The 16,133-nt window shown below is 41.0% G+C and overlaps 1 protein-coding gene across 2 annotated transcripts in view; it reads right to left on the bottom strand.

Annotated features, from left to right (window-relative positions):
• LOC132101341 (neprilysin-like) overlaps positions 1-16,133 on the bottom strand; it is a 47,658-nt gene that overhangs the window by 11,750 nt on the left and 19,775 nt on the right. For both annotated transcript variants that reach the window (XM_059506225.1, XM_059506226.1), the window contains exons 5-9: positions 9,336-9,416; positions 8,438-8,533; positions 8,227-8,345; positions 7,878-7,943; positions 6,969-7,103 (exon numbers count right to left, since the gene is read on the bottom strand). In XM_059506225.1, the coding sequence (XP_059362208.1) occupies positions 6,969-7,103; positions 7,878-7,943; positions 8,227-8,345; positions 8,438-8,533; positions 9,336-9,416 (497 nt within the window). The remainder of the gene's footprint in view (positions 1-6,968; positions 7,104-7,877; positions 7,944-8,226; positions 8,346-8,437; positions 8,534-9,335; positions 9,417-16,133) is intronic.

Genomic DNA, 16,133 nt, shown 5'->3' with positions numbered 1-16,133 from the left:
ATTAGAAGAATGGCATCTATGCTAATATTAGTCTGTTTCTCTCTTATTCCGAGGTCACCGTAGCCACCAGATCCAGTCTGTATCCAAGTCAGAGGGTCACTGCAGCCACCCGGATCCAGTACGTATCCAGACCAGATGGTGGATCAGCACCAAGAAAGGACCTCTACAGCCCTGAAAGACAGCGGAGATCAGTACAACTAGAGCCCCAAATACAGATCCCCTGTAAAGACCTTGTCTCAGACGACCACCGGGAAAAGACCACAGGAAACAGATGATTCTTCTGCCAATCTGACTTTGCTGCAACCTGGAATTGAACTGCTGGTTTCGTCTGGTCAGAGGAGAACTGGCCCCCCAACTGAGCCTGGTTTCTCTCAAGGTTTGTTCTCCATTCTTTCACCGATGGAGTTTTGGTTTCTTTCCGCTTTTGCCTCTGGCTTGCTTAGTTGGGGTCAATTCATTTACAGCGATATCGTTGACTTGATTGCAAATGATTGCACAGATGCTATTTAAACTGAACTGAGATGATGACATCACTGAATTCAGTGATGAACTGACTTTAACTGTCATTTTGCACTATTGACACACTGTTTTCATAATTAATGTTGTTCAGTTGCTTTGACGCAATTTTGTTTAAAGCGCTATATAAATAAAGGCGACTTGACTTGACAGAAGGTGACAATCACCTCTGAGATGGTAACAAAGCCTGAATCGGATTCGGAGAAGACCTATACTAGCATTCGTCTAACTGGCAGTGCCTATGTGGCTTGTGGAGAAGCTGCTTCCGCTTTACACGCTATGGCATTACTGCAGGTGCACCAGGCCAAGGCACTGAAGGACTTGCACGAGATCAGCCTCGGCTATGCGATTCAGTTTGCCCGGCGTTCCCCCAAGTTCAGCGTTTTCTGCTTCACTACAGTGAAAGCGCCCGGTGCCACTGTTCTGCGGGTAAAGATTGCAATCCTGCTAGCGAAGGACGTGATAGAGCCGGTCCCTCCAGCCGATATGAGGATGGGGTTTTACAGCTCTTACTTCATTGTACCCAAGAAAGGCGGTGGGTTACGAACGATCTTGGATCTGCAAGTTTTGAACCGGGCCCTTCATCGGCTACCGTTCAAGATGTTGACGCAGAAACGCATCTTCGGGTGCGTCCGTCCCGAGATTGGTTTGCAGTGATTGACCTGAAGCATGCGTACTTTCATGTATCGATTCTTCCACGCCACAGACCTTTTCTGCGGTTTGCATTCGAAGGACAGGCATATCAGTACAAGGTCCTGCCCTTTGGGCTGTCCCTGTCTCCCCGTGACTTTCATGAAGACACGGGGAGACAGGGACAGCCCTTGTTCCCCTCAGAGAGCAGGGAGTTCGCATTCTCAACTATCTAGATGATTATCTGACACTAGCACAATCTCAGGATCAGTTGTGCGAGCACAGGGACCTGGTGCTCCGGCACCTCAGCCTGTTGGGCCTTCGGGTCAACTGAGAAAAGAGCAAACTCTCGGCGATGCAGAGGATCTCTTTTCTCGTTATGGAGTCGGATTCATTCGAACAGACAGCACACCTTACAGAGGAACATGCGCAGTTGGTGCTAGCCTGCTGGAATACGTTCAAGGGCTGGACAGCGGTCCCACTGAAATTTTCTCAAAGGCTCCTGGGGCACTTACACCGCTTAGCCTGTTACATATGAGACCGCTCCAGAACTGGCTTTATTACCGAGTCCTGAGGTGGGCGTGGAAGTGCGGCACTCACCGGATCCAAGTTACACCAGCCTGTTGCCAAACCCTCGCCCTGTGGTCAGATCTTACATTCCTCTGGGCAGGGGTGCCCCTAGAACAGATCTCCTGGCATTCTGTGGTTTACACGGATGCCTCCACCACCGGCTGGAGGGCCACGTACAATGGGCATGCAGTCTCAGGGGTTTGGACGGGCCCGCAGCTGCACATGCTGTTCCGAACGGACGACCCAGAGACCGTGGCATACATCAACCGACAAGGTAGTCTGTGCTCCCGTCACATGTTGCAACTTGCCCACCACCTCCTCCTTTGGAGTCAGAAGGTTCTGAGGTCACCTCATGCTGTTCACATTATGGGCCTGCTCAACCATACAGCCGACGAGCTGTCTCGAGCAATGCTCCCGGGAGAATGGGAACTCCATCCACTGAAGGTCCAACTGATTTAGAGATGGTTGGAAGCTGCTCAGGTAGACATGTTTGCTTCTCCAGAAACCTCTCACTGCCAGCTGTTCTCGGCATGGACACACTGGCACACAGCTGGCCGCAGGGCATATGCAAATATGCGCTTCTGAAATGAATCTTGTTAATGCTATAAATTAATTACAGCAATAAAATAAAATTTCATCATGAACAAGAACATGAACAACAATATCACATTAAACCCCAGAATATGGATATATCACATTCTGCAAAAAAAAAAAAAAAAAAAAAAAAAACATAACCCAATAATATCCCATTTTGCGTAAAATTGAAAATTGACTTTTCATTACCGACCAGAAACTATACTGATTTTGCCGGAAACTATTATTATTATGTATTTTTTATGCCGTTTATCGCATTTTGAAACCAAACTCTTAACATATAAAATAAATAAATATAAAAATTAGGGATGCTGTGAGCATGGAGACTGTAGTGTACACAGTAAATTTGAAAAAGTTTAGCTAAAATGTTTAATATGAATAAACAGTGCTCATAAACAGCTGCTGAGGTAGTATTCTCAAGTGAAGTGAGTTGAGGCTTGGACCCGGAAACAGCACTGCAGTTTCTATAGAAACTGCAACTCACACTATGGTGGATTAGTCCCACCTTCAAAATGAAAGAGCCAGTAGCTGATTGGTAAAGTTGTTGTAGCTGCCATTAGAAACTTCTGTTCCCATAAAAACCTGAGACTAGTTGAGCTAATGCGCACAAGCATGTTTTGATGCACATGCGCATTAGCTGGTCTAGCCTGAAATAAACTTTTTAAATGCTATTTGAGCATAAGAAACAACATTCATGGGGTAGTTCATTTCAGATTTTACTGAGTTTAAATATTTAATTTCATTGCGAGTTCAGTGAGCAGGTTTTGAGATTTCAAGATTCCGCCATTCATTTAGATAGGACTTGATTTTTTAAAAGCAACCCAGAGTGTCAAGGTCAGCAGGAAGGGACTCAAATGCACAGTGAGAGAATCAAAGATTTACTGAAAACACACAAGGTCACCCAGCACAAGAGTGGACAATCTTGAGACAGCTCCAACCAGCAGGGAGAGAATTATTCCCCAGGATGTAGAACAGTCTAAGTTGTTGGCCAAACCAGTCAGGAGGATGGGAAGAAGACCAGAGAAGAGAAGCATGCAGAGCATGCAATCAGAGTGAAGGGACTCAAATCAGGCCAGTATCAAAGATTAGGGGCCTCATTTATAAAATGTTGCAGAGAAACCATCCCAAATTTGATATTAAGATCATCCATCACGTATGCATACATACACCTCTCTTTCAGATGTGAAATATGAATCGCAAATGAACTTGCACGTAACTGATTGTTTTCAGCTCTCTGCTGAATTTAAAAACTTTGAAAATGTTTAAAAAATATATTTAAAATGAATTTTAGATCATTGAATTTAAGATCAATCATTTCAGGTTGCATTAAATACAGTGCAATTCATGAAATACAGTGCAATCAGATCAGATATTGCACAGTGCTCTTTCAATAAATACACAGCTAAACAGATGATTTTTTAGTCTTGATTTAAAAGTGGCTAATGTTTTATCACATCTGATCTCTTCTGGAAGCTGATTCCAACTACGGGTGGCATAATAACAAAAAGCAGATTCCCTTTGTTTTGTGTGAACCCTTGGTATTTCTAACAGACTCTATTCTAATGATCTGTGTGGTCTGTTTATTTTTCAGTGAGCATATCTGCAATATATTTTGGTCCTAGATATAGGTCATTGAGTGATAATATAAATGAGTAAAAGTACTTTAAAATCAATCTTAAAATTTACTGGAAGCCAGTGTAAGGACCTATGGACTGGTGTGATATGCTCAGATTTTCTGTTTCTAGTCAAAATTCTGGCAGCAGCGTCTTCTATAGAAGGCCGTTGAGGAGACCATTACAATAGTCCACCCTGATGGTGGTAAAGACATTAACAAGTTTCTTTTAGTCTTGAAGGGAAACAAAATATCTAATTATTGCAATGTTTTTACATGATAGTATACTGATTTAGTTACTGCTTTGACATGACTACTGAAACTAAGGCACTCAGGCACTCAGACCCTGATGTGACGCTAAGCAATTTTCTGAGTCAAAGACACTTTTTACTATTTACACCGGGCAGGGGAGGAGTGTCGTGCCGTCCAACCGTGTGTCTGGGAACCGGAATTATTTTTTTCTCCTCTCTCCCCTCTCTCGTTTCTGTTGGTCCTCATCCTTCCGTCTCCTTTTCTCTCACCTCGTCTGTCTGTCCTTACCCCCAGTTACCCAGCGACCACCGAGATCGGTTCCCCCGGAGGGGGGAGGGGGGAGTAGAGCGCAGTCTCGGGAGTATCCCCCGCCCTGCAAGGGGCAATTGGGGTATGTGACGAGTGGGGTGGGGCCGAGAGCTGTGGGAACGGAGCGAGGCTGGTGAAGTTATTGGAAATGAGTGATACCTGCGCCACTCACCGGTTTCGAGTCCAATGAAGGGGGACTCGAGGGGGACTTTATTTATTTTATATATATAAAATAAATAAAGACAACACAGACTAGCCCTGATACGGAGATGTTGCAAATATGGCTGCTGAGTGAACTTTCCTTTAAAGAGATGTCAACATTACAGAGAGCTAAACACTCTCATGCAGTGTATGTTTAATTCAAACTCAAAGCTGAAGAACGCTCTTGTGCAGAAAGGCAATACATGCACGATTGCGATGATATATGTTTTATGTGTTTTTCAAGTGATCTCCAAGTAATAAATAAAGTATCTGAATAATGCAGTGCTAACTGACATAACATTTACTGTATGTGTATTACATATGTTTGTGTGTGTGTGTGTGTGTGTGTGTGTGTGTGTGTGTGTGTGTGTGTTTGTGTGTGTGTGTGTGTGTTTCTGCAAAAGTAAAAGTTAGTTTAAAGCACTTAATTAATTATTAACTAAAGTAAGGATTTGTAAGTACTTTATTACTAATTATAAAGTGTTATCGTAAATTGCACAAAATACCTTAATATTCACAAAAACAAAAACATTAAGTAGTTCCAACATGCATTACTGAACATCTGGTGACATTCAAATACTGCAGTTACTCTAACCTTTCCAACAGGTCCCGGAACAAAGCGGGGTAACGGATCCGGCATGTGATTACAGGAGGAAGAGGTAACGGAACACTCGCGCAATCACATTGCTGGACCAGTTTAAGTGATTTAAAGAGCGTGCACCAGTTGCATTTAGTCTGTAAGGTCTTGAATAACATGGAAATGCCATGCGATTTTAAAACAACAATTTCCAGGACTAAAAACTTTTTGAAAAAGTTGTGGAATTTTATTTTTCAAATCTCTGTGTAATAGAGTTATATTTAATCAGGTCCTAAATTTCTGGGTGTAGCTATTTCGTATGGTTTTAATAATTCTCGCAGCTTTCAAGTTTATTATGAGGGAAATTCCAGCATTTATTTAACATAGATTTGAATAATAAAATAAATCAACACAAACTATTAGATTAAATTAGTCATTCGAACCCAGTCTTCGAATCCATGAACTCTCTCGGAGCGCGCTTCTCATTAGCGCATCTTGTCTACTAAAGCGACCTGCGCGCGCTGCAATACAAGACTCACATTTCGATTGGGACAGCTGACAAAACTGTCACTTGACTAATCAGGTAATTGTTGCATTGTCACAAAAATGTATAATATGAACACCTTTTAAGTATTTTAAGTCATTTGGTACTCGCGCGCTTCACAGGCTGTATTATATGCCCTCTCAGTAACATCCAAAGCTCGCGTGCATAAAGCTGCCTCGTGAGTATAATATACAAGTTATTTTTCATAGTTTTTTTTGTTTAAGCATCCAAATACAAACAATATGATGTCTGATGGGTTTTGACAAATAAAACAGTTTCATGGCACACTCTACTAAAATACAGGGGGAAAAGAAAGAAAAGGCAGAAAAATCAATAATTAAACAACACTGCTTGTGTTGTATCAGACACGTGCAATTAACGTTAGGCTATATAAAAACAAGCTCAAATGGAGTTAACAAGGTCTTTGGCCGGTGAATAAGGAGATCTGTGTTTTGTCTGCATCTGAGGCAAGTGCAGTGCATTAAATGCCATCATCACCTTTTACAGGTAGGGTATAACGTTTATTGTTGCTATGGGCGCTTAGTTTTTTCTTGTTGTTTAATACGATTAGCCAAAATCTATAAACGATTAAGCAATTATGCACAGCAGGATATTTAAAACGTACAAAAGTATTTTGGCTAGATGGCAAAAAACCTACTTATCCAGTCTTCAAGCACACACAAAACAATAGCCTTAACAGACATAGTGTTCAAACAGTTATTTGTTTACCCTTGCTTTGCGGATAAGCAGAGATCTGTTTCCTCCAGCTGTGCGCGCGCGTCAATCTGAGTGAAGGCGCGTGAAGTGACGAAGTTTCGCGAGAGTTTGAGGATCCAATGGCATTACAAAGTTTTACAAGCTCCTTTAAATACTTATCATTGGTTAAATATTTCTAAAACCCTGTGATTTAAAATAATAATAACGAATTATAATATAGATATTAATTTCGGATAATTTTCAAGGCACATATCTGGCTATTCTCTGTCTGCCATACGGAAACGTAGGAGGAGGGGGATCCACCAAAATGAAGTGCCGGATCAGATTTCGGAGGTGCCGGATCTGGATCCGGCTTGTTCCGGCAAAAATTAAGCCCTGCTTATAAGACACCAGTAGATTTTATCAGAGTGGTTATTGTTTTAATTTTAGAAGTGTTCCATGCTTACATTAGCAATTTCCTTTTCCATCATCATCATCCGGGCAACCTCTTGCCTGATATTAGTGTCATTGACTTCCAGATTCCGCTCTGTTCGGATAAGCTTTGCCAAGTCAGTCATGAAGTTCTCATATGTCACACAGGCCTGAGAAAAACACACATTGAAAACACATGAGTGCTAAATTCAGTACCTGTTAGGATGCATATTTTCGATATTTCATTTAGACGATAGTAGCCAGATTCTGGCTTCCGGTCGTTTAGGAAGCATTTGGGCACTCTGTGAAATTATCATTCTCTGCTTTTCCTGCAAAAAGTTGCTTAATCATAAGTTCAAAATGTAAAGAGAGACAAGATTTTGGTCCAAGTATTTTTATCTGTTTGACCCTTTCTAGCTTTCTTTATTGCATTAAATTAGCCAGGCCTGGAACATAATAAAGGCAGATAGGACTTAAATGTCTGACCTGAATAATGATCAGTTGATGATAACTAATGATGATAACAGATTGTGTCCACTGAGTCTGAACAATCCATCTCTAAGAGAGACGTTTCAAAAGAAATTATATGCAAATTGATTATCTTATTTTAATTGAGTAGACTGTTGGATCTTTTAGGAGCTGGACTGGGTTTATCTTTCACTTCTAGCTTGTGTGGTCTGGGAAAATCCAAGGTGGGTTGTTTTATCTGTAACTCCTAAATAAAATGTGTTGCAGAAAAATACAGACAACTAGAGACCCTTCTTGTCCATTGGTTAGACTAGCCTAAATCAGAAAATTAATTAATTAATTATTATTAAATAATAAGCTCATATTTTTAGCAGGGAGAAGAGAGGTGAAGGGGAAAAAGAGAGAAGGAGATAAAAGCACGAGGATAAGTTTGACAAAATCCACCTGTTCCTTTCTTTTTAACAGGCTATTCTTACCTCCTCATATGGTCCCGTGCAAACATAGTAGTCTCTTGAGGAGAGGCCAAGACTTGGCTGGTCAAACTGGCACAGAGAATAAAACCAAGAGACAATCACTCTTTCATTCTTAATAGAAAACTCAACACATGCACATGTAGTGCCACCCCATTTAAACTGTAAAATTTACTCCAATTAAAAACCTCACAAAGCAATAAACAAGGATAATGTTTGTTTAAAGCAATTATGCAGTTTTGCGACTTAAAAGACACTTTTTTTCCTGTGGAGAAGTGTTTTCACCAAAAGCAAACATGCATTTGTGTTTGTATGTAAAAGAGAAAAGAGGTAGTCTGTAGATGCGCACACCTACATGAATGATGTGCGCATTGGAGTCTCTGTCATCTGTGCCAATGAAAAAGCTTATTAGGACTTGCTTTCCATATTTCTCATTCAGTTTGGCTATGGTATCTTCCGCTCTCCAATTCATTCCTGTAGAAGAGATGAGAGAGGGGAAAATGGGATATAAAGTACTTATCAGGTAATTGGGCACATGCATAAAAATCTGAGAAATCTTCTCCTACCGTAGGTGGTGTCCCAATTGTCCATTGCTATAGGCCACTCAAAGACATCTGGCAGCACTCTAAGCAGAGGCGCCCCACCTCTCTCTTCAATGACGCCTGTCAGGAAAATATTAAAGTAATGCAACATTATTTAAGCATCCAGTGAATACTGAAGTTGTTGATATTTGAATTTGTTTGTTGAGAATCTCTTATGAATCTCATGTTTGGCAGCTCATTTGAAGAGCTGTATATTGGTTTGATAAAGACATCTTCCATGGACAGAGTCATAACATAATCTTTCTGACAATTTATGAAGATATAATAATAAATGGATAGTTCACCCAAAAATCATCCAGATTTTTGGACGACAAAGTTCAGAAACATAGCAAGGAGATTGGTAAAATAATGCATGTGACATCAGGGTTTCAACCGTAATTTTAGGAAGCTACGAGAATACTTTTTGTACGCAAAAGAAAACAAAAAAATGACTTTATTCAACAATTTGTCTCCTCCGCATAACACTAATGCCATTTTGGAAAGTATCCACTGAACTTTAACAGCATATGCTGTTTCATGTCAGCCGCAACACATGGTTATGTTGTTTACGTACAGATCAAAGTGTAAACGATGTAAACAGCGAATCCATGTGGTGCAGCCATAATAATCCATAATGTCACATGGATTATTTTACCGATCTTCTTGATATGTTTCTGGATGTTGATCGTGTTAATTACATTGCTGTCTATGGGAGGGTCAGAGAGCTCTAAGAAAGCATAAAAAATGTCTTGATTTGTGTTCCGAAGATGAACAGAGGTTTAGAACGACATGCGGGTGAGTAATTAATGACAGAATTTTTATTTTTGGGTGAACTATCCCTTTAAACCTGACCTATATAAGTTTTTAATCAATCAATACTCACTCTCATTAGTGCAGGACCTGTAGAGAACTTTGGCTTTGGTCATTGAGCTACTGCTTCCACTCTCTTCTCTCTCCAGCACTCCTATAGGAAAATAATATAAAGTATCATTAAATTTGTTGGACAGTATAACAAACCGTGTTGGAGATGGATTTCAAATGTCAGTTTTGCATCACCATCATAGAGAGTAGATAAACATACTCCCAAATGAAACCCTCATACATTGTGCTTTTGTGACTGCTTTCCTCCCATCTACCTCTCTTTCAGTAAGTGGCCCAGTTGTTGCTTTAAATCTCTTATATCCTGTTTGCAGTACTTGTGTTCAGATTTTGTTTTAATTAGTGCTTGGGTACCAGTGCTTCCTGTGAAAGGGCACAGATCATGTGTGAGTGATTGGATTAAAGACCGCTTGGTGGCCATGTGGCAAGAACCCCTACAGCTTCAAAACTCTGTCACTTCATCTCAGTCACTCTTTTTCTCCAACCATCTGACATGTGCAGATTAATCGTTTTTTCTCTTTCATTATACATAGAGCTAATTTACAGACAAAATGCTTGTTTCAGAAAGCCTTAAAAAACTTGTTTCATTACCCAGCCTATAGAGCTATAATTATATATTATATAATTATAGGGATATTTAGTATTTTAATATTTACAGTCAACTCACTCACAACTCATCTTGTGGAATTCTCTCACAACTATTTAGTACATTTTCCAGACTACTGACTAAATACACCACAGATTTAGTCATTAGTTAGCCCAAACAGTACTTTAACAAGCAATAAAATGTTTTTATATTCTTTGTTTGTTGTAAGCCATAATTTGTGGAACACAAATTACAAATGTAAAAAACAACAACACTGAATTTCCAAACACACCCATTGAAGTGGAAATAAATGAAAACAGATGTATCTATATCAAAGCCAAACTACTGTTGGCTCTCTCTCTATCTCTCTCTCTCTCTCAATGGAATGACCACAAAAGCTTATATATAGCTCCACTGAAAGTTACTTTTTTGATATTGAGATCAGTAGCCTTATCTGACCCACATCTCCTGACAAAGCCCACTCTGTCCCGGCAGGAAACAGCCCTTTCCTTGAGCATCTCCTGCATGTATATTCATGAGTATTTTGCTGGCCCTGTTCAGAAAGCTTCTCGTATTTATAACCCATTTTCTGTCAGCTTGATTATGCCTCTCTCAGCCTATCACAAAGAGCTAAGTATACTAGAGACATATTAACATTTAGACATTGAGATCCATAATGTAGTAAATTTATCTTCCATTTTCTGTGATGGCAAAATATCCCAGATTACAGGAATTAATTGATGCAAAGTGCCCTGTCTGCAGAAAAAGGAAAAAAGACTGATGCCTCCGTCTTCTTTTCATTCTTGTTTCATCTTTTTCTTTCCTCTTTTTTCCTCCTTTATCTTCCTATTTGCCCTTTTTAAAAAACTGTCTGTGATCTCTCTCACTCTTTGTATTTCCTTCCTGCTCCTCTCTTTTTTATCATCTTTTACATTAGTTTTGGATTGTACTGTAACTCTGGCTATTTCCAGCGGTTCTGCTGAAAATACCCCCTGGCCAGATATATCATTTGAACAGCATTTAGGGTAAATAGCCACATTTGCTGTATAAGGTAATAAATTAATGCCACAAGTATGTGAAGCTTGGTGCTGAAGATGGACGACTTTAATTATTATTTATGCCAAAAAACGGCTTAGATAAACAACTAATAGGTTATGTAGAATAAAATTACATTCAAAATACCCTTTTATCTATGTTCTTAGTGGAAGGTTTAATATAGGTTTGCTTTTTGGTGCTAAGCAGGATCATAAAATAAAAGTAATATTAAATAGAAGTGATCAAAGTCTGCACCAAGAGTGAAATGGAACATCTGACTCTGGACTGGCAAAGGTGCAATGTAAGCATTTTTAAAGGGCACCTATTATGCAACCTTTTACAAGATGTATTATAAATCTCAAATGTCCACAGAATGTGTTTGTGAAGTTTCACCTCGAAATACCCCACAGATAATTTATTATATAATTTTAAAAATGCCTATTTTGAGTGGAAGCAGAAACAGGCTGTTTTAGTCAATATCTCTTTAAATGTAAATGATCTGCTGCTCCCTGCCCTCTTTCCCAGAACAGGGCTGTGCAATTTTAGCTCGTATCTAAAAAAAAATCTGTTTGGTTTTGATTATCATGCATATTGCACTGAAATCACACTTTTTAAAGCCATATCAGTTTAAATTTCTGATATACGTTTTTCTGGACGCTTACATCCGAAGCACGCAAACAGAGAGCGGCTTTCACAAACAAGTTTATGTTAAATAATTTGATAATACTGCAAATATCAAAATCAACTACGGGTGGCAGATCCTTTTCCTACTTAGCTTCCAAACTCTGGAATAACCTACCTAACATTGTTTGGGAGGCAGACACACTCTGTCAGTTTAAATCTAGATTAAAGACCCATCTCTTTAACCTGGTTTACACATACCACACTCATACATTTCTTTAGGAATTCTTTAAAGGATTTTTAGGGTGCATTAATTAGGAAAATCTGGAACCGGGAACACTTCCCATAACTAGGGATGGGTATCATCAAGGTTTTAACGGTATTACTACTCTTAACGATACTGCTTAATGGTCTGGTACTTTAACAGTATTCTTATCTGTACTTTGTGTTGTGCGTGTGTTTTTTTTTTTCAAGAACAAGCTGAGAACAGAATTAACATTTCTTTATTTTTAATGTAAAATTAATAAAACAATTATTTGTAGTGCAAGAAACAGCCATCATGTAGGCTACATAATGCACTTTTGAAAGGTGCTTTAACAGATTGCTTGTGTTTCTGCCCTTACATGCAAAAATTGTGTTGCACTTATGACAACGAGTGTTGTCTGCATCAACTCTAGTGAAGTATAACTACACTTTGGAACGTTTTGCTCTCTCCGCCATCATCACTCTTTGTATTAAGCGGGAGTTTTCGTACTGTTATGCGTGTGCGTGCGCCGCGCTTGTTCTTGTTGTGTGTGTGTGACTGACAGACAGCCTCCGCGGCGCGCATGAGAGATCTCACAGACAAACGTCTTAATATGATCGCACATTAGAAATGTTTGGTGAGATAAAATGTGCACGATAACATTATTAAGCAAAAATTTATAGTACATTATTTTTCCCTCCAGTAACGAAAGCAGAACCGATAGCATCAGATCTTACTGATACTACGGTCTTTCATAATTTAGCCCCGGGGGCCAGTTTAATACCGGGATTCGGTACCCATCCCTACCCATAACACACGATGTACTTGCTACATCGTTAGAAGAATAGCATATACGCTAATATTAGTCTGATTCTCTCTTATTCCAAGGTCACCGTAGCAACCAGATCCAGTCTGTATCCAGGTCAGATGGTGGATCAGCACCTAGAGATGACCTCGACAGCCCTGAATGTCAGCAGAGACCAGGACAACTAGATGAGCCCCAGAGACAGATCCACAGTCAAGACCTTGTCTCCTAGACGGTCATCGGGACAAGACCACCTGTGGTCATTAAACAGATGATTCTTCTGCACAATCTGACTTTGCTGCAGCCTGAAATTGAACTGCTGGTTTCATCTCACCAGAGGAGAACTGGCCCCCCAACTGAGCCTGGTTTCTTCCAAGGTTTTTTCTCCATTCCAAGAGGGTCTGGCTGCAGAATTGCACTTGCACTCTCAGACTTGCATTCTCAGACTTGCACTCTCAGACACTTGCACTTCTGCTAGTGACGTCACTTGTTGCAGTCTTTATTTTTTATTTTGTTGAATTTTTTATTACCTTTTGTTTGAATTTCCCAACATTTTATAACAGTAGCCAGGTGGAGAAGACAAGAAAAAATAAACTAAATTACAATGTCACTTGCAATCGCTACTTGCACTCTCCGCTACCTGTGACGTCACTTGCAATCGACACAAAACGTGTGTTTGCCAATGGAGACAAGACGCTGGGGTGGTGATTAAATGATTAAAACTAATTCAGTACTATAACGTACAGGGTCCTGCAAGAAAAACACAAGACCGGCAAATTCATGGCCAGAAAAGCAGAATATGAACACTTGCGCAAAGTTTCTCGCTAAGCATTTTCCTCCTGTAGAAAAACATAAACACTTAACATGGCTTAATGTATTATGATGCTTGTAATGAATTAAACTTCCTAATCGTCGGGAAGAAGGAGGCGGGAACCAGCGGACAATCAAACAACATTTTAATAAAACAAAATAAACACAAAACAGCGCACCAGCCCCTCACGGACGACTAGTGCGCTCAAATAAAAACCAAAACACAACTTAAATCCCAGGCCTGGTCCTCTCTCGTCCTTCACTGTCGTCGCTCCAGTTTTATATCCTTCCATCTCCTACGTGGGACTCGAGACCGGCTGTGGGCCGCAGGTGCCACTGATTTGCCCAATCACTGCCGGCCTCACTCGTGTTCCCACGTCCCTCGGCCCCGCCCCACTCGCCACATACCCCCATCGCCCCTCGCAGGCCGGGGGGTACCGCTCACAGGAACCTGCGGGAACCTGGGGGTAGGACAGACGAGGCGAGAGAAAAGGAGATGGAAGGAGGAGCGACAGAGACGAGAGAGGGGAGAGAGAGAAAAAAAAAAATCCGGTTCCCAGACGCACTGCTGCTCGGCCCTCCACCGGCTGGGCGATCTCCTCCGCGGTGCCTGGCGGTGGCACTGGACGGCTCTCGGCGGACGGCACGACACTCCTCCGCCGCCCAGTGGACTGCGACGGCTCCTCCGGTTTTGGGCAGCCGGCAGGAGTCCCCCATTCCCTGCTCCTCCGGATACCTTCACGGAGGCAGCAGGCTCCGGACCCCTGGCCAACGGCGCCGACTCCCCCGCTCCCTCATGGACGGCAGCCGTCCCTCCTTATCGTGGGCGGTCGGCAGCGGGCTCGCCCGTCCCCGGCAACTCGCTCCAGTCCACCGCCTAGAGCGTCCATGGCGGCATACTCCTCGCCTGCTCGATGGCACTGCGGATTCACCACAGCGGCGAGGGATCTTCAGCAGCACGTCCCTCCTTCTCCCGGGCTTCGGCACCACTGTAATGAATTAAACTTCCTAATCGTCGGGAAGAAGGAGGCGGGAACCGGCGGACAATCAAACAACATTTTAATAAAACAAAATAAACACAAAACAGCGCACCAGCCCCTCACGGACGACTGGTGCACTCAAATAAAAACCAAAACACAACTAAAATCCCAGGCCTGGTCCTCTCTCGTCCTTTACTGTCGTCGCTCCAGTTTTATATCCTTCCATCTCCTACGTGGGACTCGAGACCGGCGGTGGGCCGCAGGTGCCACTGATTTGCCCAATCACTGCCAGCCTCACTCGTGTTCCCACGTCCCTCGGCCCCGCCCCACTCGCCACAATGCTATTAAAATATCAAATTAAATATACAGTTCATTATTTTAATGAATATGTATACAGTATTTTCCTCACATACCGCAAAATGTGGCATAATGGACTAAGATGATAAAGGCCAAACTCAATATGCTTCTCTACATTATTAAAATACATTACTAATATGTACAGGCAAGCAGGTGAGCCCAGAATAAAATCACTGTCTTTGTCCGTTTAGCTACATTATGTGTTTTATTTATAATGATTTTCTATAGGAGGAAAATGTATAATGTACAATTTAATGCACTGTGTTCTGTACTCGTCTGCTTGCCTGTAGGGAGTTGATCCTTTTAAAATCAATTAATGCATTTCATAATGCACGTTCATATTTGCTGGTCTGTATATACGTTGAGTCAACAACAAGACATATAGGCTAGGCCTACTGAATTGTCTTTATCATCTTAGTCTGTTATTAGGCCACATTAAGCGTTTGTTTTTTCTACAGGAGGAAAATGCTTAACGAAAGACTTTGTGCATTGCGTTTATATTCTGCTGTTCTGTGGCCACGGCCGGACTTGTCTTTTTCTAGCAGGACCCTGTACGTTATAGTACTAAATTAGGTTTAATCGTTTAATCACCACCACAGCATCTTGTCTCCATTGGCAACACTCACGATTTGTGTCGATTGCAAGTGACGTCACAGGTAGCGGAGAGTGCAAGTAGCGATTGCAAGTGACATTGTAATTTAGTTTCTTTTTTCTTGTCTTCACCACCTGGCTACTGTTATAAAATGTTGAGAGATTCAAACAAAAAGTTATCAATAAATAGAACAAAATAAAAAATAAAGACTGCAAGTGACGTCGCTAGTGGAAGCACAAGTGTCTGAGAGTGCAAGTCTGAGAATGCAAGTCTCAGAGTGCAAGTGCAAGTCTGCAGCCAGACCCTTCTCCTCCATTCTGTCACTGGTGGAGTTTTGGTTTCTTGCTGCTGTCACCTCTGGCTTGCTTAGTTGGGGACACTTAATTACCAGCGTTTTTCATAAACTTGATTGCACAGATACTATTTAAACTGAACTGAGCTTGCTGATTACATAATTTAATTCAATGATGAACTGACTTTATGCTTTATTGACACACTTTTTTCCTAATTAATGCTGTTCAGTTGCTTTGTTACTATCTCTATTGTTAAAAGTGCTATATAAATAAAGGTGACTTGACATGAATTGACTTAAAAACATGCTTAAGTTACAAAGACAGTCAGTTATGTATGTAAAGTTGAACAGCTAGGAAAGAAATTGATTGTCTATTAATATTAGATCTGTGTATTAAGTGACAGTGACATAATATACAGTACCTATACTGACTGCTATTTGGGTCTACGCTGTTAATATGACCCAAACAATAAAATAAAG

This window comes from Carassius carassius, chromosome 23 (assembly GCF_963082965.1).
Source record: "Carassius carassius chromosome 23, fCarCar2.1, whole genome shotgun sequence".
Classification (NCBI taxonomy): domain Eukaryota; kingdom Metazoa; phylum Chordata; class Actinopteri; order Cypriniformes; family Cyprinidae; genus Carassius; species Carassius carassius.
The sequence above is the reverse complement of the archived record's forward strand: the minus strand, read 5'-3'. Positions and strand labels throughout refer to the sequence as shown.